Source organism: Amborella trichopoda, chromosome 2 (genome assembly GCF_054954075.1).
Source record: "Amborella trichopoda isolate Santa Cruz 75 chromosome 2, AtrichopodaSantaCruz75HAP2 v2.0, whole genome shotgun sequence".
NCBI classification, from domain to species: Eukaryota; Viridiplantae; Streptophyta; class Magnoliopsida; order Amborellales; family Amborellaceae; genus Amborella; species Amborella trichopoda.
This window is the reverse complement of record NC_142337.1, coordinates 3,081,191-3,103,258: the sequence shown is the minus strand read 5'-3', so window position 1 is coordinate 3,103,258 and position 22,068 is coordinate 3,081,191. Positions and strand designations below refer to the sequence as shown.

The following is a 22,068-nucleotide window of genomic DNA, read 5'->3' as shown; positions in this document are numbered from 1 at the left end:
TAAACACTTAGATTTGGCTGTCCAAAAATTTTTAACCTTCAATTTTAGAATATTGTAGGCTGTTGTATTTTTTAGGCTCATAAAGATTACTTTTAATATCTTTTTTATTTGAACATAATACATCCATAAAATTTGGAGTGTCCTAAAAATACTCCAGAGTTCTAAGGATGGCAATGGGCTAGGTAGCTTACCCCGCCCCGATGAGCATGGCCCGAAAAAACTAGGCTTGGCCTGGGCAACCACAGGCTAAGGTTAGAGTCGTCCGGGCCTAGGCCAAAAAGACCAATTGAGAGGATATTTTTAATATAAAATTTTAGGAACCACCTAAGAAGCACTAGACGATTATTTTCAAAATAAAAAAAGTGCTTTTTGAGCTTTGTGATAATTAGATCACGCCTTTAAAAAATTGGACAGTCCCTGTTCAATTTCGATTTTTTTGTAGTACTTAGAGAGTTCAACTTGGATATCTTTTTTTCTAAACGAAGTTAGTTCAGAGGTTGATAAGGTTGCATCCACAAAATTAAGGGTCCTAAAATTACTCCTACATTTGATTTTGCCCAGGGGATTAAATGGACAGTAATACTCCAGCGAGAGTATACAATCTTTTGGCACTGAAGTTTTCAACGCATGTCAAGAAATAGCACTTGAGGCACCATCATAAAACCCTAGTTTTCAGCCCCTATAAGTAGCGGAGGTGTGCTTCCCTAAACATTTTACACAGGAGCTCCAGTAACGACCTAGCTTTCCTTCTCCGTGAGGTAACTAGGGTTTCTGCTTCAGTATGGTTTTTCTATTTTCTCTTAACTCCGCATCGTGTCTTTCTTGTTCTAGTAATCAAAATCTCTTGCTTTCATTTCCCTAGTAGGGTTTTATTGCTCTGGTTATTCTTTCATCTTTTATGGTCTTCAATGTCAAAATTTTCTTTTTCTCCTTGTCTTTTTGTTTTAAAGGGTTTATGCCTATCTGATTTTACCTTTTTAGCCATTTTTAGTTTTTCTGATTGCCTCTGTATCTCCCTAGGGTTGATTTTATCAAGGATTTCAAGGAAATAATTCGTGAAAATGTCAGCTGGGTATGGTCCTCAATCTTCTCGAGAAGTATTTTGTTTTGATATTACTTGATTTGCATTTCTGGTTCATTGCATTCATAAGATTATTTTGTTCACCAACGTGAGATTAATTTGCCCAAAAGTTAGTCTTGATCTATGGAACTCAGTGTGGTTACAATACCATTGTGAATTGTTGATATACTTTAATGCCCTGGAGTTTTCTAGTGTTTTTCTTCAAGCTCACTTTTTCCATGACTGAAAATTTATGCTTGCTAGTTCTTACCACGATCATGACGGGTAATTTGTTGCAACATTTTGTACGGTCAGCAATGGATGCGGAATTTCAATATGCTAACCAGCAAGACGTAAATATGGCAATAGAAATTTTTGTTTTAGTATTCCTGTGCAGGGTTAACATATCTGGATGCATTATACGAAGATAAGATTTCCTTTATGCAGAGTTAATTCAAATGAGTTTGAATCCAGAAACTCATTTACCTTTTCGGATATGTTGTATCCTTTCTGACATATGTCTTTGAAGTATATACTATTGAACATCCATTCAAACATATTGTATCATTCTATTGTATCTGAAGTAGTTATCTTGACAATTGAACCCATTTTTATTAAACTTTGAAAGGTTGAAGTAGTACAAACCATTACAAAACTTGGTTCCAATTTAGTTGAACACCTTAGCTGTCATCTATTCCTAAATTTTGAACTTGTGAACCTGTTATCCTGGACTTCATTTTTTTTAATTTATTTTGTTAGAACAAAAGATTTGTACAAGTATGGGTGAAAGAAGTTGATAGAAAATATGACCAGAAGCTGAAAATTCTGTCTCGAATGAATTTTATACAAGAACCAAGAATATGGGATCTCTTTTCCTAAGAGGGCAGCAGTGTGAACCCGATTTTTCATTGGCTGCAGTAGCCTCTTTTTGGGCACAGTTTAAGGAGACTCAAAAGGAGAAAAGGTGGAAATTCTCCTCAAAAGTGATTTGCCCGTCTCCATGTGCGGGGAGCCCTTGTGTTGGCCCGTCCAATAATATTGAGTGTCTCCTTCAGTGAACAAGTGCCGGCCCAACTGTGATCGAATAGCTTGAGACCCCTGAGGAGAGCTTGGGTCTTGGACAATGTTGTGTTCCCAACACCAGTGGATCGGAGTAACTGGGAATGGAGTTTCCGAGCCGATCTCTTAAAATCCCGCTGACTCTAAATGGTTCCGAGTCATCCAGAGAGCACCCGTCGAAGTTTATTTGATATGGTACTGCTCAGAGGTGTATCCAAGCTGAGTATATGCCAATCTTTCTGGGTTTGGCCCATATGATTGCACTTTAGCAGCTCGCAAGGTCTGAGGTTAAAAACCAAAGAACTCCTTGCAGAATAGTGTCCATAACGAAATCATGGTTGTGGATCCCTCAATAAGTGTGACGAGGTTGAGGTCTGACTCTTGGAATATATCTATTTTATTCGAACCAATTAATCCAGATTATACAAGTAATAGTGAGCTCCCAAAGGATTGATTGAGGAGGGATATTATTTAAGCTTATGTGGAGGTTGGGATGATCCAGGGAAGCCCAAAGAGGTTGAGGAAGAAATGTGTTATTTTTAATTAATTGTGCAATGGATGAAGAGGTGGTTGAGTGATTCCTCTCCTTCTTTCACATGGAGCATCTGTGGGACATCTATTTGGCAATGGGATTCCCCTTCCTTGGATGTGGTATGAAGTGGAAGCTTTTTTAGGACCATAGTCCAGTTCGAAGCCTGTTCTGGGATGGTCCACATCTTTCAACTGGTAGCCAAGGCTCTGTTTAAAGGGGAAAGGGATTTATAGATTGAGAAGTTGCATGTGTGTTGTCCCTGCTGCGTTTATGTTATCTATCAGATTGAGGAGATCCTTTTCTTCCCATTTATGTAGGTTTGTTTGAAACCTCAAGGTCCATATCAGGCGGCCACCTAGTATTTCATGGGTTCACGCAATGGTAGCTTCTTGATCAATGGTAAAAGAGAACATGCTTGGAAAGAGAGATCAGTGTTTCAAATAGCAAACCGCTCAGCGCCTAGGCGGTTCTGGGAGGCCTGGGCGAAAAAGCGGATAGCCCTGAGCTCCCGCCTAGGCAGCCTGCTTAGGGCCTGGGCGGGCCAAAATGCCACTCGTTGAGAGTATTTTTGGGTCATTTTTTTAATACTAAAGGTGCAAAATTGTGGGTTTTAGGTTCATTTGAAACCTAAAACCCATTAGACCCTATTTTAGAGAGAGAGAACCCTAAAAATAAGAAAATTTCTACTAGGCCGTCCAAGTTTTGGGCACCCGCCATCTAAAACGAATGTTTGTGAACAATGTGGATATCACTTGAAAATGAGTAGCTCAGATAGAATCGAACTCTCGATTGATCCAAGCACTTGGCATCCTATGGATGAAGTTATGGTCTCCACGGATCCTATTGAATTTCGTTCGGAGGAGGAACCTTATAGAGATCGCATCGATTCTTATCAAAGACAAGCAGGTTTGACCGATGCTGTTCAAACATGCATAGGTCAACTAGAAGGTATTCCGATAGCGATTGGAGGCATTGGGCAGCCTGGACCCCCCCCCCCCCCCCCCCCGACCGCCTAGGTGCTACCTAGCGCTTTTTGAAACACTGAGAGAGATTCAAGAGTACTGTTGGCAGTCCACAGGTCTGTAATTGATGGAACTGCCTGCTTGGGTTGAGAATCGATGTAGGAGGAGACATTATACATTACCCCGGGTGTACTTGGGCAGCCACCTTAAGGGGTCAACTCCATACCTATACATCATTTCCGCTGTTAGTTGTGGTTCTCGGTGAATCGCTGTGAATCTTTATAGCCATTTACCAAGTAAGGTGGAATTCATTTCCTTCAGTCTTCTTATCTCTAGACTATTCTCCTGTTTGGGCAGGTGAACCTCATCCCATTTGATGAGTTGGAACTTGTGGGTGTTTCTAGAATGCTTCGAAGGAAATGTTTCATCATGGTCTTGAACTTTTGATGGCTAGCATGGGCACACTAAGAGGGACATATGGATTGAGGGAGTACAAACCAGGGTAGCTTTGATGAGAGTGATGGCAACCCCCAAGGGATAAGAACCCAAATTTCCAGGCTGCTGGTCATCTTTCGAAATTTTTTTGACAACCCTAGCTTATTCTTCTTTTTTAGAGGTCTCTTTCTTTTTTTTTTAGAACAAAGAGAGTGACGGAGACCCCAAGAGCAAACTTTTTCTAGGTTTGCTTCTTTTATTAGAACAAGAAAAGCTTTATACATTTCCTCTCCCCAAAAAAAAATTCATTTCAAAAGGTACTTTCTCTCCTGTGATATCTGTTATATATGTAACTATCTGTAGTTATCAGCCAAATATGTGTGTGCTAGATACTGCCTTCCAAATGTCATCCTTTTGTTTCCATAGTGTTACGCTTGCTCCATTTTCTCGACCAAAATCCATGATTATGCTTGAACATTGTGAAAGCATAATCTTGGGATGACGATCCCAATATTAAGCAATGCAGAATTTGTTCTCACATTCCAAAAGTTTCTCCATTTAAGTTTCCCCATGAAATTCTCAAGTCCAACTATGAAAAAGAAGAAAATGAATAGGAGGCCTAATCTATTTAAATTTCAAGCATCATATATATCTCTTATTTGATAGATTCTAATGTATGCATGTACTATCAAAGCCATGGATGCGTGATATGACAGGAAAGATTCCTGGCCATTGTTTTTTGCATTTCATGGGCTATTTGTGCCTTGGTAAGTTTTTTAGTGGGTCATATTCTTTGTGATTGTTATGTTCAATTAATCATATTAGAGAATTATTATCAGTTTCCATCAACATTCAATTAATCATTTATTGTATCTCCAGCCATCTTCTCTCTCTACATTATATATATGTATGTGTGTGCGGGTGTATGTCCGTGTTTGCGTGTAGTGCGCATGTGTAGCTGCTTTTATTTTTCTGGTAATCACACAGTGGCTGGCGTTGTTTCGGTCTTAACAGAGATGAAGCTTCAAATGTTCCAGCTGAGGCCTCTGGTCCCGCTCTTGGCGAACCAATGGACATTATGACTGCTCTTCAACTCGTGTTGAAGAAGTCACTCGTTCATGATGGCATTGCCCGTGGCCTCCATGAGGCTGCCAAAGTCATTGAGAAGCATGCTGCTCAGCTCTGTGTTCTTGCTGAGGATTGCGACCAACCTGACTATGTGAAGCTGGTCAGAGCCATTTGTGCTGATAACAATGTTAGCTTGATCACTGTGCCAAGTGCTAAGACACTTGGAGAGTGGGTTGGGGTAAGTAGATTGAGCTTAATCTTACTTTTCATGTGATGGGTATCTTTCATTGCACTATGGTTGTGATAATTTGTCGAAGTTCATCGGGTTGACTTTTTATGAAATGCTTTCTCAGTATGATTGATCGTATGTTTGCTTGTTGCATTGCGACAATATAGACTTTAGGCCTGATACTTGGATCTTCTTACGAGCTTGTTTGTCATTATTAAATTTATTCCCTTGGTTAAGTTAGAAACTTCTATTTATTGTGTGAGGGCCTCTTCCTTGGAAGAAATTCCCTTTGAGAGAGAGATTGGGAGGGACCCTTATGTAAGATTGTTCCGCGTTGCTTTGATGGCTGCTCCCAATATATTATATCTGAGTTTTTCCTTTGTCAAATTATTATTGACTTTATGGCTGGTCCCAATATTTTTTATTTGAGTGTTTCCTTTGCGAAATTATTATGTTTACTTGTTCTTGATCTTTTTTGTTGGCATTCATGCACATGCATGAGCCCTTGTGTGTGTGTGTGTGTGTGCGTGAGAGAGAGAGAGAGAGAGAGAGAGATGATTTGAATCTACAGAGAGAAATTTCAGCTCACCGTGTTATTATTATATGTAGTTGTGCAAGATCGACTCCGAAGGAAAAGCTAGGAAAGTGGTCGGTTGCTCCTGTGTTGTTATAAAGGTGAAGGCAAAATCTCTCTACGTCATAGGATTGTATTATACGAAACTATTTACCTTTGGTACGAGGTCATAATCATTCTTAGTTGTTAGATGTGAAATCGGATGGTTGGTTCTGTGTTAATTTGCCTACAAAAGTTTTCCAGACTAAGAGCATGTTTAACGGCATGGCACCGTTGTTTGACTTTTTTGTGCGAAAAAGTTATTGTACGCTTTCCCATTACTATTTGTTCTCATTCGATCTGTGTAAGCTTCATCATTTTCCTTTATTTCCTCATTTCTTTTTCTGGGTGGGATTGCAGGATTATGGTGAAGAATCCGAGGGTCTTCATATTGTGCAGGAGTATGTGAAGTCCCACTAAGTTCCCATGTTGAGAGGTTTTCATTTGGAGGGTTCAGAGGGCTCTCATTTGGATGGTTTTTCCTTTCTCCAAGGGATGCGTGGGTGAGGTAGTAGAGTTATTTTTTTGTTTATCGGTTTTGGGTATCCTTGTTTAGAAAACTTTAAAACACAAATTTGTTAGCAAAATGAAGTGGGCTCTGAGCTTTTTATGGACTGTAAATGCAATTTGAATGTGGGATCCTTAATGGAATTCTGAATTTTGGGGTTGAATGATGATGCTTGCGAAGTATACTTGCAGAATCTCTTTTCATTGTGACTTTTGGATCTTGGAATGCTCTCTCTCTCTGGACGGACAAATCTCTATATCACTTCCCCTTTGGGTTTCTAGATCTGTTTTTTGAGGTCTAAATTTGGTAATCAGATTTGGTGGACTTGTTTCCAGGTCTGTGTGCATGGTATCAATGCAGCGTGTTAGACAATAGATCAGGACCTGACTGGGTCAGGGTCCGGCCCAGACTTATTCAGGTCGGCCTTGGGTCAGGTTTTGGCCTGACCGGAGTTGCAAACTACGCAATGTAACCAACAAAAAAATTGGACAACTGGTTGGTTTTGAGATTAAAAGTACAAAAAGGAATGGCAGGAGTCTTATATTAACTTCTATGACTCTAAAAGTGTTATCCTTGTAGACTCGTTCAATGGATCAAATTGAAAATGGTTTGATCCAAAAGCCATAAATTGATTGGATTTTTTGTTTATCTTTTTTACAGATTGGGTTACACTGCAGGACACACTCAATAAAAAAGAATAATTCAAATAAAAAATTTCATTAGAATAACCCTAAAAACGCTCGTGAGTATTTGTCGTTATTGTAGCTTGAAGTTCTTTTATGTCGTGTACAGGTGCTATGGACGCTCTAATTTTCATGTGAATCGAAGTTGTAAATGGATAAATCTGAAACTGAAATCAATCTGTAGCCCTTGAAGAGGCATTTATATTCTGTTAGAACGATTGAGGGGCACGAGTACATTTCAAGTGTTTAACTTCATGTAGGTATTTTGTCTCCTTTCAAGTCAAAACAAGCCTGGATTTTATAGAATCTTCTCTCTGTTTTTGGTTAATTCACTTAATTTTCCGACAAATTGAATCTTGTAAATTTATGAGAATCTCTTAGCTATTTTTTGGATAATTCAATGGGGAAGATAGGCTCTTACCCGTTTTCTCAATAGATCGGGGAGTTACTTTTTGAAAGTGTTAATTGGGGGGTCAGCGATAAGAATGGATACTGCGATGTTACGATGTGGTTATTGGGTGAGGGGATGCTACCACCTTGAGTTTTAACCTTTTTCCTATCTCTTTATCTCTTTGAGCTATTGTAGGCACCCACATGTTTATGCCAGATTGGCGAAGGATGTAAAAGGTCCGTTTGGATGCTATATAAGGCGTTGATAAGAAACCTGCAAGTGTGATGTTGTCAATATTTAATTGTCTTATTATCGGGAACGGGTTGATGTTGTGGTGATAGCACCACTTGAGTCTCAACTATCAGTTTAGGTTTTCATTTCTACTGTCGTATTCAAAAACCACTAACTATTTCTAAAATGGGTAGGGCCAGCATTCCCCATTGCTCTACCCAAAAAACAAATTGTCTTATTACCTCTAACAAGAACAAGGCCATCGCATTCAAAAACCACTAACTATTTCTAAAACGGGTAGGGGTCAGTATTCCCCACTAATCTGCCAAAAAAAAAATGTCTTATTACCTACGCTAATAAGAACAAGGCTTGGACTTTGACTAGTTAACTGTTGATTTTAGGCTATATCTAAAGTTCAATTCCTATCACTTAGTTGATTTTAGGCTATATGTTAAGTTCAATTCCTATCACTTAGTAAGTTTGATTCTACAAATTAGTATAAGAGATGGGATTAGACTGATGAAGCTGCAAAACCCAAACCCAGTTCCTTCCTATCACTTAGTAAGTTTGATTCTACAAATTAGTACAAGAGATGGGATTAGACAGATGAAGCTGCAAAACCCAGTTCCCTCGACGTCGTGCTTCATCAAGTAGCTTGAAGTAAACTACTAACTATTCCGTTTTGGGTAAGGATTTGTCACATAATCCGAACTATTATTTTGTTTTTCATAAAAAATTATTAAACGACTTCGTGTGATATAATATTTACAATGAGCCTCACTGCAAGTCTCCCTATGCCTATGTCACTTAATCCCACCTAATATGTTGTTTTTCATAAAAATTTATGAAACGAGGAGTTCTCGTGTGATATAATATTTACAGTGAGCTTCACTGCAAGTCTCCCTATGCCTATGTCACTCTATGTGAACTACTAACTCATTGTTTTAAGGAAAATTGTTTCATGGGGGCTGGACCGCATTTCTCCAATACATGGTCCAGAAGTATAAAACATCCATTTAAAACATCTATTTTAAAGATGGATGCAAATAAGTGGTCCATTTAAAAACAAGTGTAACTAAAGGTCCAAATGTTTGCTTGATATAACTATTATTTCTAGTTTTCAATTTTATTTTATTTTCATATTCATGATCTCCATGTTAAAGATTATATATTCTCTAAAAATTAAGACCAAATTATATTTAAAATATATTTATTACCAAGCCTGCATTTCTACAATATGCAGGCTGATCGCATAGAAACCGTGTCCTTGTTTTAATGTTTCAGTTCCAGTGTTGAATTTGAGTTTAAACAATTTCAATATTCCCGAATGTGCATAAGACTGTCAGGTATTTCTAATTTCAAACTAGGCAAATGGGGCACTATTATGCAGCTGCAATACATGGAGTGGCATCCAAATTATGCATTTTTCTGGAGGAAAAAGTTTTAAAACAAGTGTCTGATGAGTCGGCTGACACAATATATTTGTGCGGTCTTCCTACAAAATATATCTCAAACAAAATATATCTCAAAGATGTAATTGCAAACCAAAATTTTAGGGTTCGAAAACCTCAACCATGACAATGATTTAAATTTAGAATTACAGAAAATATAAATGTTATTTTTTTAATTCACTTCTTCACCATCCATTCTAACTTTTAGTGGATGTAACATTTTTTGACATCCACATTAGAGATAGACGTTAATAGGTAAGGGACTGCACGGTAAAAAGTGAGTCGGCTGACTCACCAAAACCGTGTCCAAAAGTTTACTGTGGAAGTTAGAAGGACCTCAACTTGATCAACGATTCCCATAAAAAGACAATAAATTAGAAGGACCTCAACTTGATCAACGATCCCCATTTCAAAAAAGACGACAAACTCTCTAGGACGTTTAAAATGCAACAAATTGGACACTACTTGGGATTGTCTACTTAAAAGACTGTTTACATGAAGGCCCCAATCACACCAAACCGTTAGATGTAAAATCCGACGAATGGGGCAATGTCAAAAATTCGAGAAAATATTTTTGGGACTTAAAGGCCAATGAAAAGCACACCCACAGCTACTTGAATTCAAATTCAATGACTATGGAAAACGCAGCCTCGTTGAACAAAAGATAAATGGTTCTATTGTTTACTTTCTCACCTTTTAATTGTCCTAAACTGTGTATTTCTCTATAGCGAAAGGTCATCATAGCCATCGCTTCGCTATAACGAATCTCAACCCTTGATTCCCTCTCCAAAATCAACATGAAATCCTATTTGACAAGCTGAGTTACAGAAAACCCTTCATTTTTTCTCAATTCTATAATAAGGGTGTTCTCCCCACAATTCGTTAAAGTAATTCAAGCAAAATATATAACTAAGAAACTCAGCAAATTCTTGAAAAACTGACTGAGGGAATCGAAGAAAAAAATATCCATTAGATTAGATAGGCAGGCAGATGCATCAACCAGCCTGCGAATGAAAAAAAAAGAAACTAAGCAGCCTTTTGCGGATTGACTTACACCATCAGATAAAAGACAGGAAATGGGGGGCTAGGATAAAACAAGACTATAGAAAAGAAAACTCACTACTGCCTGTTTAAAACAGAGAGGATCCTGTGTAATCGATTTCTTGTGAAGATAATCAATATAGGCTGCCTCATGAAGGTTGGACTGACAAATGAAGATGGCTGCCTCATGAAGGATGGACTGACAAATGATTTTCACTGCACACTAATCCATCATTCTCAAAATGAGCCTCTCCATCTGATGACACATCAAAGTTGAAGGTGAAGATGATCAATATAGGCTGAAACCGAAGAACTGGCTAATGAGAATGGCAACCCCAAGTGCCATTGCCACAAAGGATGCTGCCCAAGTCAATTTCTCAGTTATCCTTGGGACCCTTTCTTTCAAAGCCTGACTACAAGAACCTATAAAAACGGTATAGCTCCCCATTGCAACTACCGTTCCAAGTAAGAACATCCCCAGAAAAGCAGCACCAGCCACTCGTGAGGGCAAAGCCAAGGCAGGCAATACCATCATCAGGGCATCTGGCTGCAACCCATGCACTATCCCCGTTGCAAAAGTAGCCAATCCAATCTTCTTCTTGCCACCGACAGGGGCGGGAGCTGTTGTTTCCATTGATTCAATGAGACTCACATCACATTCACCGTTCTCTAATGCGACACAAGGAGCAGGCACCTCCGAGGCCTCTCTGATACCCATCAAACCAATGACAAGGAGAGTAAGGCCGACGACTCTCGTGCCCCATGTGCGTATGACTTCTATGTGGAGCCGATCCTTGAGTAGCAAGAAGAGCAATCCAAATATCACTTGCCCTGCATCATGGCCACAGCCCCACAGGGCCCCAACAGCTGCACTCTCCATTCGGGTCCGACCAATAGAGAGGGGAGCCAAGGCAGCAAGGTGGTCGGGACCTGATAGTGTGTGCAAGCACCCCGCAAAGAAGCCTGTCCACGCACTGCTCAGTAGTTCGGTCCTTACGGCGGCAAAACCGCCTGCCTTGGCAGCAGCTGTTTGGACAGATGCAAAGGCTGGGGGTGCTACAGCTGGCTGTGTCAGTATCATGATAAGTGCTGACAGCAAAATAACAGCTCCAGCAGGAACTGCCTGAAAGTTATATGTAGAGATAGGTGTCAAGAGACTATCTGACAGTTAATAATATGTTATTGTGAGCTTGAACAATGTGTACTTTAGTATTTGATCTTTCCAGCAATATAGAGAGAGCTGAGAAGACCCAATCAACATAAGGTTGAACTTTCTTTAATGCAAATTGAGTGAAGTTGGAGCATAGGAAATTGGAATCAAAAGTAACCAAACAATACTTGCTTTACGACTATCATAGCTAGAGAATATAAATAAATTCATTATAATAGTAAAAGTTATGAAGAAGATGATTAAAAGCAGAGTGCAGAGACAAAGTAACATGACAAATCCACAAAAAAAAAATTTGAAGGGCTCACTGCAAAATCAAATAATAATTAATATTAGGAAAAGAAATTATAAAGGAAAACTATCTCAGATCAACCATTCTCCGAAAATTCCACAATTACATTTTATTAAATAAACAAGTGATTTTGCACTTGGATCAAGTGGGTGATGCTTCACATGTACTATCCAAGTAAACTGCCTATAGTGGGATATAACGATTTTGCACCATTTGTACAATGTTTATAATCATAACATCCTTTGAAAATATCACATTCTGATGATGATCAAGCCAGGATCAAGGTCCAGCCATGCATCCATGTCTTATTTTCTTCAGCAAGAACCCCAAAGGCACAGCAGCAAAAGGTAGTGACAATCAAGGTCTTTTCTTTTTTTATGATCAGTCATAATGAAAGTTAAGTTGCACGCTGAATACAGAAACTCTTTGCGGGGTACTATAAAGATTAGGTTGAGCAAGTAGATCTACAAATTTGAACAAGCAAAAAATTAGCAGTTTTGTAATAAAATTTTAAATTCAGACATGGAAATGTAAGGATGCAATGTGCACTAGTTAACTCAATCCCCTTCTTATAAGAGGTGATGATGGACAGCTCCTATACCCCCAATATTCCACATCATACAACATAACACACCAGTAATCTTGAAAGTATAATTAATTAGTAACAATAAGGCAGCTGTGTGGTTTTAATTTGCTGACTACCTAACTTTGAATCCACACAAAGACACCATTTTGGTTCTTTTCCAAACTTTTTTCTAGAAAAAATCCCTTCCTCCCTCTTTCCAAGGAAGTAAGCAGTTTTAGGAAGCAAGAGATTCCAAAAATTTTTAACAAAAAAACCCCTTCCTCCCTCCTTCCAAGGAAGCAAGCAGTTTTAGGAAGCAAGAGATTCCAGATATCTTAGTCATCTTGTAGTAATTTCCTTAAAAAAAAAAAATTCAACAGGGAGCTATGACAAACACAAGAAAGAAAAGATTGTTAAGTCAAAAATTGGCAGTTGTTTGATGGATATGGCTTTGATGTGGTCAAAAAGATTTATGAGAGGATCCAGAGTGCTCAACAAAATGGAAAGCTTTACACCCAAGATCTTTTTAGTAAAAAATTTAGTAAAATTTTCATAAAAGCAAAAGTTTAGCAGAAATATGTTCATCTAAGGGAGCAAGCAGTTTTAAGAAGCAAAGGATTCCAAAAATCCACCCAATCACCCAGATTGGTGAAGTCATTTGGTATCAAATTTGCCTTCCTAGGGACATGGAAATGACAATCAAACAAATTTGGCTCAGAATGCCTATTTTTCAATGAGAACTGCCTGCCAAGCTTCAAATAGTCAGTTTTCCTTCAATAACTCTACTATAGTGAGGCATACGGGCAGACAATTTCATGGAAGTGTTATTTTGCTCCAGAAGTAAGCATAATTTGAGTTACCTTGTTGCAGAATCATTAGAACTAAACTGAGCATTAATCTCATATCGGAAAATCCATTCTAGATTGTTACTCATCCCAAGATTGTAGAAAGGCCAACAGGCTCTAGAATAACACCATAAAGCAACTACAAGTCGAAGTCCTCATATCACTTTTTTTTTTTTAATTATAAGTTAAAAGTCCTCACATATCTCAGGGGATGAAGGCAAACTAATCAACACAAGGTTCTTGTTAATTGAAAAAAAGTAAAACAACATTCAATTGCCAACAAGTTTGATAACAAACATCAGCATTTTATAGAACTTCAAGAAATCAAAATGGAAAAAAGTGTTTAAAACATGGATTGGGTTTCCTTTGAGAAGGCGTCAGATTCTATTTCTTTTAGCAAATCAAGACCTTGTGTTGCTGGTCAGCAGTCTACCCTTAGGGACCTCCCTTTTGCCCACTTCTATGATAGCGTGGTCATGCAAAAGGGGGGGAAATCATGCTACAATTCAGTTCACTATCAGATCCAAGAGAAAATCAGTGGGAAAGCTAGTAAATGAAAAATCAGGGGTATTATCATAATTTGGCTCTAACAACATAAACTAAGTGGCTCGAGTCACTTAATATACCAAAATGCCCCTGGTTGTCCCTGAAACTTGGAATTTTATTTTTCCTAGGCAATATAGAGGTGTCATCAAACTTGGAACTTTGGATGGATGCTCCACAATATAAATGCTTTAAAATCCGCCGGATTAAGACATAATATATAAAATGCAATTGTAGCAATAATACGAGTAGAAACGAGAAAGCAGTTAAAATTGATGGCCAAGAAATGCCTAAAAGAGTTTATTTTAGATATATTGGATTGATAATAGAGAATGGAGGGACTAAGAAGATGTCGCACATAGAATTAGAGCTGGGTGAGCGAAGTAGAGATGTGCATCCAGAGTTTTATATGGTTGCCGCATATTCTATAGGATAGCTGTAAGACCAGCCATGCTTAATGTGACGGAATGTTTAACAGTCAACAAAAAACATATCCAAAGGATAAGTGTAGAACTATAGATGAGATGAGGATGTTGAGATGGAAGAGTTGTAAGACGAGAAATGATAGAATTTAGAATGAATAAATCTGATGGAACTTAGACGTGATTCCAATAGGAGATAAGAAGTATGAAAGTAGACTTAAGTCGGCTAGCCATGTGCAGCATAGACCTAATACACTGCCGGTTAGGAGGGGCGATTTGGTTCAAGTGGAAGGCTCTAAAAGAGCAACAGGAAGGCCCAAAAAGACATGGACGGCCGTAGTGAGAAGAGATATGGTGACCTATGGTCTGACTGAAGGCCCTTGATAGAGCAAAATGGCGGAACGAGATTCTTGCAGCCAACCGCAAATAGATAAGGCTTCGATGATGATAATGATGATGATTGTGTATTTTTATAAATATTTTGTATTTTGGCACAATGCACAAATTTTTAAATAAAAAACAATTTAAAATGCACAATGTCATAAAACAATTGAAAGATTAATCATAAACAATGTTTAACTATTGATTCACCAAAAACAGACAAGAAAATTCAAAAAACAATTATTTAAATAAATTTATTATATGAAAAATAAAAACTTAAACACAAAAAATACGATTTCTTTAAATAGAGCTTTTCCCAAAAAAATGGAGAACCAAGCAAAAAAAGACAAATTATTTAGAAATGAGGAAAAATAAACAAAAATGTTAGTCAGTCATAACACAATCTAGATCAAAAACCCCAATAAAATTTCAACACATTATTTACATTTTTTAAAATCCAAGCCATTTTTCAGAAAATAGAGAATAAAGCAAAAAGAAATCAAAATTTCATTAGACATCAGAAAACATAATAAAAAAATTATCTAAAGCATTCCTAACACAATCTAGATTCTAGAACAAAAACCCCAAAAAAACAACATAAAATTTACACATAATTCAATTTTGTGGAAATCGTTTTCAGATAATAGAGAACTAAAAAAAATCAATTTCATAAGAAACCAAGGAATGAACAGCGCACACAAAAAACAAAGTTGCAATAATATACAAGTTTTCTGAAAATAGGAGCCATCTTTCCAGAAAAAGCGAACTGAGCAAAAAAAGTTGAGATAATTAAAAACATTATTTGATTAAATGAATTGTCATCATGTCTAACCTCAAATACCCAAAGACATTGCGGCCTAAAATTCCAAAAATTGTTGGATCTGAGCTCTGATGCCCAAAAAGATAGTAACTTTTGAGCCTAGATCACTTCAAAGTCTTGATTTGATCCAACTAAATGCTATAGGATCTGTTAGAGGGGTCCAAGACGAACAATTTGAAGCAAATTTCAAGTTATTTCATTAAGAATTGAGAGAGAAAATATAAGAATAACAGATTGGGTTTTTAGGCTACAAATCTCTACCAAAGTAAAAATCTATCCAAAAAAATTAGTTTTGGATCTCAAATGAGGCTAAGAGAGATTAATTTGAGTTAAAATCAGTCAAAGTGGAGTCCAAATAGCCAACGAATAATAATTGAAGCAAAAACTGCCAAAAAAGACTGTAAAACCTGCTTTTCATGTGAAATGGGGTGCGCCCCGCGGTTCATCCGAGTTCGGGGGAGAACCGCCCCGGTGCCCCCGCAATCCTAAGCCCAAAGTGGGTGATTCCCAATCGCCTCGACAATTTGTTAAACACAAGGCCAACAATAGAGTGAATCAATTAATCACAGCAAACTCCAAACTTAGTTATTCAAAAAAAATGAAAAAGCATCTAAAAGAAACCTCCCCTGAGAGGTTACTTTAGAGAATATTCTTATGGGAAGAATCCCATAAGAATATTTTCTTCATGCTTATCCTTTGTAAAAACGTTTTTCCTAAATATAGAATACATATAAATAATTATTTTCCAAATGTTTTTAAACAGTCATACGAGGATGAGCACATCCCTGATATCTAGGGGGTTAGGTTCTCAAAGCCCCATTGAAAAGGAACATTAGACTCTATGATAGTTTGCTTCTCTCTTTAAAAAGGTTTGCAAAAAATCTGGGCTCTGCGATCACCAGCGTCATGGCATTCCCTTTTCGACCTGGGCTTTGGCACTCATCCTCACAGATAATATATTTGCTTTCACTAGTATCATAGCCACAAGAACTTCTGTTGAACTCCTCTTTTCATCTTCTAAGTATGGGGCTCTTCCATATTGATGCTATTGTGCTCATTCTTTCTTTGGCTTCATATTGTTTTTCTTTTGCTTCAATTTGGCTGGTTTGAAACATCCTTTAATAAGAGATGGTGTCTCTCATTCTCTGTAATTTCTCTCCCCCTTAAAAGGTGAAAGGTTATCTTATAAGATTGACTTATAATTTAAACTTTTCCAAGTACTAAGAAACACCTAACAAATGAAATTCTTGTACTATTCTCAAAGTATTTTATTTTGAGTTTTTGATATTTTCCATCTCTCTCTAAATAAAAGTTTGTTTTTTTTTTTTGAGAAGCTAAAAGTTGTGCTTTGTTGTTGCCCCTATACCCAGCTCTCTCTCCAGCATGGTACACCCTGCCCACTCTTCCCTTTTCTCTCTAAGGAGAACAAGGAAAACAGGACTACCCATAGGGATCACCCCTAATTTTAAAAGAAAGGGTGGCGTGCCTTGTGTCCCGAAAGTGGGTTTGTGCTCTCTCTAGACCTTCACCTTCAAGGAAACCCATACAAAAAAAGGGGTCCACCCCTTTCTATTTTTGTTGTTAAACGTGATTTTCTCTTCACCCATATACAACTAAAAATAATAAAAATAAACACCCAGTATACATTATGTTTCTTTTCCCTCTCTATCCCAAAATATGGGATTTATTTGAAACATGAATCACTTTGTTTTGAGGTCTGTTTTTTTTAAGCAGTTTACAGAGAAGGGTAAATGAATAAATAAATAAATTTGTTTATAATTGATTGTTGGTCATATTTTATATGAAAAGGGCCTAGAATTAAAAATAAAAGCAATTTGTTTTCTTCCCAAGAATAGGAAAGACCATTTTTTTAAAACCATCACTGACTAGAAAATCAACTTTTAGTGAAATTGTGAGAATTTTTACTTTGTGGACCTTATTTAACTGTTAATATATACTCTTGATTGCTTTTTTGATGGGGCTTAATTTGTTCCATTTTCTTTGATATATAACTACCTTGATCAAAAACTTGAATTGGGCCTCACAATTGCTTAAAAAATTTGATGAATAGCTAAAGGTTTTATTTTTATCCTTGTCATGTATTAATAATTAGAAAGTGTTGCTAATAGATTGCAATTTGCATCTTGTGGCCTTCTATCTCTACAACAAATATTGACTACATAACGAATAATTTTGGCGGCTTTTAGTTAATTTCTTTAGCAATTTTATTTTGTTTAGAACTTAGAAACTACTTAGGTTGCTTACATATAACTTAACAAGTCTTATAGCTAGTAGAATTATAATGGCAAAACTCTCAAAAATAGACAAATTGGATGGGGACCAACTTCAGCATGTGGAAGAGAAAGATGGAATATCTCCTCATCCAAGATACAATATTATATGCGCTAAAGGATGACCCACCAGTCATTAGTAATAGACCCACTAAAGAAAAAAAGAAAAAATTAGAAAAATTCCTAGAAGATGAACTCATAGCTAAGACATCGATGCTAACATTTATACAAGAAGATACTATTGTGGGTATTTAAAAATTATAACATATCTAAAAAATGCTAGAGGCAATAAAGAAGAAATCTAACACAACATCTACGAGTCACATCCAATTGCTCCTAAAGCAATAGAAATCCTTTAAGATAAAGGAGGGATAATGCGGTAGACCATGTAAATAAAATGCTCGTAATGGTTATAAGACCCAGTCACTGATGGGAATGAAGTTCCTAAGCGCATGCAAGTAGATGTATATTTTGCCCCTTGCAAGAGGCAAAATATTATATATGTCCCTTTACTTATTCCAAAGGGCTTTGAAGTTCGCTTTCAATCATTGAAGGTGTCAATCAGAAACCATGGCCAAATTTATGCTAGGGGACACTAGGTTAACAAGCACAACGTGTTCCTTCTCCATTTAGATGAGAATGGTGATAAAAACGTTTCCTCTTATTCTGATTATCTCGATAATGTAATGGTTGTTGATGGTTACTGCTGGCATCTTAGGCTAGGCCACATTAGAAAAGACCAAATGAATAGGTTACTAGAGAAAGGTCTCATTCCAAATCTAAATAAAGTAGAATTCTAAACCACAGTTAACACATTCAAAAAAAAAAGTAAATTTCCAAACCTGTCAGCAATATTTGTCATAAAAATTGACTAGGAAACCATTCAATAAGGAAAAGAGAGCTAGTGAGTTATTGAATGTGGTCCACTAAGACATTTGTGGGCCTCTTGATGTTAAAACACATATAGGGATGTCATATTACATCACTTTTATTGACGACTTCTATAGGCTTGGATATGTCTACCTAAACTAACATAAGTCAGAAGCTTTAGAAATCTTTTAAGATATATAAAAAGGAAGTAGAAAACCAATTGGGTAGGAACATCAAGTTCTTACAACTGAAAAGAGAGGTAAATACACATCGGAAGCTTTTGACACTTGTTGCAAAAAAAATGGTATCAAAAAGTATACTATTATGCCTTATATACCACAGAAAAATGGAGTAACTTAAAGGCATAATAGAACTCTCTTAGAGATAACTAGGTTGATGACAACTCATGCTAGTCTACGCAAGACGTTTTTGGGAGAAGCATTGAGCATAGCTATGTATATACTTTTAATAAGGTTCCAACCAAGGCAATAGATTCTACCTCTTATGAATTGCAGACAGGTAGAATACCCGGTCTGAGTAACGTAAAGAATAGCACACATTCTAATCCCAAATTAGCAAAAAGATAAATTGGAAAACAAAACTCACAAAGGTTTGTACAAATCTATTGACATCTTTTCTCTTTTGAGGCAACAGACTTGATTTTGGAATTTTGGAGTTTAAGCCCCTTTCTTTGTACTTTGTATAGAGTCATCCACATATGACTAATATGCAATTATCATTCCATTTCAATACAATGCACTCAAGTTCATCAAATAATAATAATTTCATCATCATCATTAAAGCCTTTTCCCAACTAAATGGGGTCGGCTACACGAATCTTAGTCCACCATTCTGCTCTATCAAGGGTCATACCCTCAATGAGGCTATAAATCCCAATATCTTTTCTCACTACTTCTAACCATGTCCTTTTGGGCATATCCCTTGCCCTTTTTGAGCCTTCCACTTGAACTAACTCGTACCTCCTAACAGGTGTTGTATTGGGTTTGCACTGCACATAACCAGCCCACCTAAATCTATTTTCTCTCATCTTATCACCTATTGGTGCCGCACCTAAATTCTCCTGAATGTATTCATTTTAAATTCCATCCCTTCTTGTCTTTCCACTCATCCATCAAAAAATCTTCATCTCAACTACACTCGTTTTATGGGCATGTTGTTTCTTGACCGCCCAACATTCCGCTCCACAATGCAAAGTTGGTATCACCATTGTTCTATAGAACTTGCCTTTCAACTTCATTGGTATGCGGCGATCACATTAAACTCTAATTGCACATCTCCACTTCGCCCATCCAGCTCTAATTCTATACACGACATCTCATGATCTTTATATTTTTTGAGAATAAAATGTATTTACCATTCTTATGCAGGAAAAATCTTTCTTGTCAGTGTTTGTATTTCTTGAGTAAATCAAACATTAAAGCTCAGCATCTCGTCACTTTCACAAGTAATCAGAAAGGAAATGATTACAAGATAAGATGTCAGCGCAATTTTTTCATGTAATTTCACAGCAGGAGACATCATACAACATACATGCCATTTAATTAGCTTGTATCTGTAGTTGAGTTTTTTCCAAAATGTATGTCTTGTTACTACCATGTATATAACTAAAATCCAAAACCTTCCAAAGATCAGCTCAAGCAATTCACTCGACCCAAATCAAAGGCCATTGGATCCTCAACTTGTCATTCAGGTGGTCAATAGTCCCCAAATTTTCAGCTTAAATAAAATTCTCATTTCAACTGAAATCTCCAAATGAACATGGGGTAACCAATGCGTCTCAAGATCACCTGTTTGACTGCACAAAGAAGGGGTAAGCCTTGGTACACTCAGAGGTGCTTTAACCTAAGGTCAGGTATTCAGGAAGCAGGCACCTAGAGGCTCCAAGCTAGTACATTTGAAATACAAAGCCATAAACAAAAAAAAAAATCACTGCTCTGCACAAGGCAATCCATGAAACCCCATATTAGGATCAATCCAGGCTAAAAACTCAGACAAAAGACCACCATCCTCGAATAAAAACTTAAACCAGGTAAAAAAGGAAAATAGAGCTATCAGACATCTTGTTGTCCTCATATATCAAATGGGTTTGCAAGAACTAAAAGGCAAACCAGAAGCGCAGGTCTCCATCTCATATTAAAACTACTTAAGTCTAGGTTCACAACCAGTACAAATTCAAGAGAAGAAAATTATATCATTTACAGCTCTAAGACACTAGAATCCTACCAAATAAACCCTTAACTTCATTTGCAAATTGTAAGCAAAGCATCAAATGAACAGCTAAAATTTTCAGCTTTCCCTGTAAGTAAAGGTCTGAGACACCCGAATCATACCAAATAAACCAAACATCATAAATAAACCCTAAATTTACTCGCAAATTGTAATCAATACAATGAGAGAGATAGGAACCACGTATGACATTAGAGAGACAAACAGAATAACAGAGAAAAAATAGCAAAACGACACAAAGGTGTGGAAAATCCATGGATATAAATAAGGAAATGGTAACCACTTTAATCCATAACAATACCTTCTTCAAAAATAAGGCCACCCCACCTCCTCCTGCATCTTTTCTGCTCTGCGTCGTCGAGGCCGCTTCCTCTTGCAATTTGAACCCCACAGGACTCGCCGAAGACTGAGAATGAGAGGCACAGCAGCGGTGATGAGAGCTCTGGAGACGTAATCCAAGGGGAGAAAATGGAAGTTGTTCTCGGTTCTGAACATTTGAAGGGGAGAGAGAGAAGGAAGTGAGAGAAAATGAGTTAATGGTAGAGAGAGAAGGGAAGCTTCCAATGTGGCGGGAAGTAGTAGTGAAAGAGAGGAGGTTTTGAATGGGGAGAGCTCTGGTCTTGAGGGAGGTGGGCATGGGAGAGTGAGAGGTGGAGATAAGCCTCTCCATGGTTGCCCGCTCTGCCCTCGAAGAACAGGGATTGGGTTTGTTTTTTCACAGAGATTAAGGAAGAGAGAGAGAGAGGCCCTTTGTTTTATCAGAGCCGAGAGCGATGGGGTTTGTAGAGAGAGAGAGAGGAAAGATTAAGCGTGAGAGAGAGAGAGAAGGGGGAAAATCAAAGTCAAAAGATCGATCAGATGCTCTGATCTCCGTAAATGTACCGGGACAAGTGTCCTTTGGGACCCAATTTAAGGATGTGCCATTTTGTGCTCTCGCGGGATAGTATTACACACTTACTCTTTCGTGCAATAGAACGTTTGCAAGATTTTCTCCCTCTCAAATTCTGGCCTCCTCTTTCAAATCATCGAGATCGGTACTTAGGATTTTGAGTTGTTACACACCTGGATATGGTCTTCTAAAAAATTGAAATAGGACATTATTTCTTTCAAAGTTCATTATGAAAATTTTAGGGTCCTAAATGTATTTTTGGATAGGATTTTTAAGGTTTTTTTATTCAAGCACAATTATATTTAGAAATTAAGAAGTAAGGTTCTAGAATCAAGAGAATCGACTAAAAGTTCACTCGCTCTCGATTCCGAATTATCAGAAAGACTTCAAATTGGCTCAGCAATCTTTAAAACAGTGCTTTAAAAAATGCTGGGTCGGCACAGAATTTCCTGTATATGAGCTGGGAATAAGT

At 37.4% G+C, this 22,068-nt stretch overlaps 2 protein-coding genes across 3 annotated transcripts; one reads left to right on the top strand and one right to left on the bottom strand.

The window, feature by feature from the left end:
- The first annotated feature begins 715 nt into the window (after positions 1-715).
- LOC18435934 (small ribosomal subunit protein eS12) lies at positions 716-6,659 on the top strand. Of its 2 annotated transcripts, XM_011625734.3 has the most exons (5): positions 716-758; positions 1,021-1,072; positions 5,063-5,354; positions 5,955-6,020; positions 6,319-6,659. In XM_011625734.3, exons 2-5 carry the CDS (start codon positions 1,062-1,064, stop codon positions 6,376-6,378), a joined length of 429 nt encoding a protein of 142 aa, XP_011624036.1. In that variant the 5' UTR covers positions 716-758; positions 1,021-1,061; the 3' UTR covers positions 6,379-6,659. The 2 variants fall into 2 exon arrangements, with proteins under 2 accessions (XP_011624036.1, XP_088713544.1); XM_088857418.1 differs by lacking the exon at positions 1,021-1,072.
- A 3,489-nt stretch (positions 6,660-10,148) lies between these two features.
- Positions 10,149-21,433, bottom strand: LOC18435935 (chloroplast protein FOR GROWTH AND FERTILITY 2). The gene is made up of 2 exons (XM_006845967.4): positions 21,009-21,433; positions 10,149-11,386 (listed from the first exon to the last, which is right to left on the bottom strand). Exons 1-2 carry the CDS (start codon positions 21,375-21,377, stop codon positions 10,553-10,555), a joined length of 1,203 nt encoding a protein of 400 aa, XP_006846030.2. The 5' UTR covers positions 21,378-21,433; the 3' UTR covers positions 10,149-10,552.
- Positions 21,434-22,068: the final 635 nt, after the last annotated feature.

What these genes read in the sequence shown, in the direction of transcription:
- LOC18435934 (XM_011625734.3), top strand. An exon ending in CACTTGGAGAGTGGGTTGGG is followed by an intron (nt 5,355 to 5,954) that starts GTAAGTAGATTG and finishes TATTATATGTAG; the next exon opens with TTGTGCAAGATCGACTCCGA. An exon ending in GCTCCTGTGTTGTTATAAAG is followed by an intron (nt 6,021 to 6,318) that starts GTGAAGGCAAAA and finishes GTGGGATTGCAG; the next exon opens with GATTATGGTGAAGAATCCGA.
- LOC18435935 (XM_006845967.4), bottom strand. Translation starts at nt 21,377, where the DNA reads ATGGAGAGGCTTATCTCCACCTCTCACTCTCCCATGCCCACCTCCCTC. An exon ending in TGGCCTTATTTTTGAAGAAG is followed by an intron (nt 11,387 to 21,008) that starts GTATTGTTATGG and finishes TATAACTTTCAG; the next exon opens with GCAGTTCCTGCTGGAGCTGT.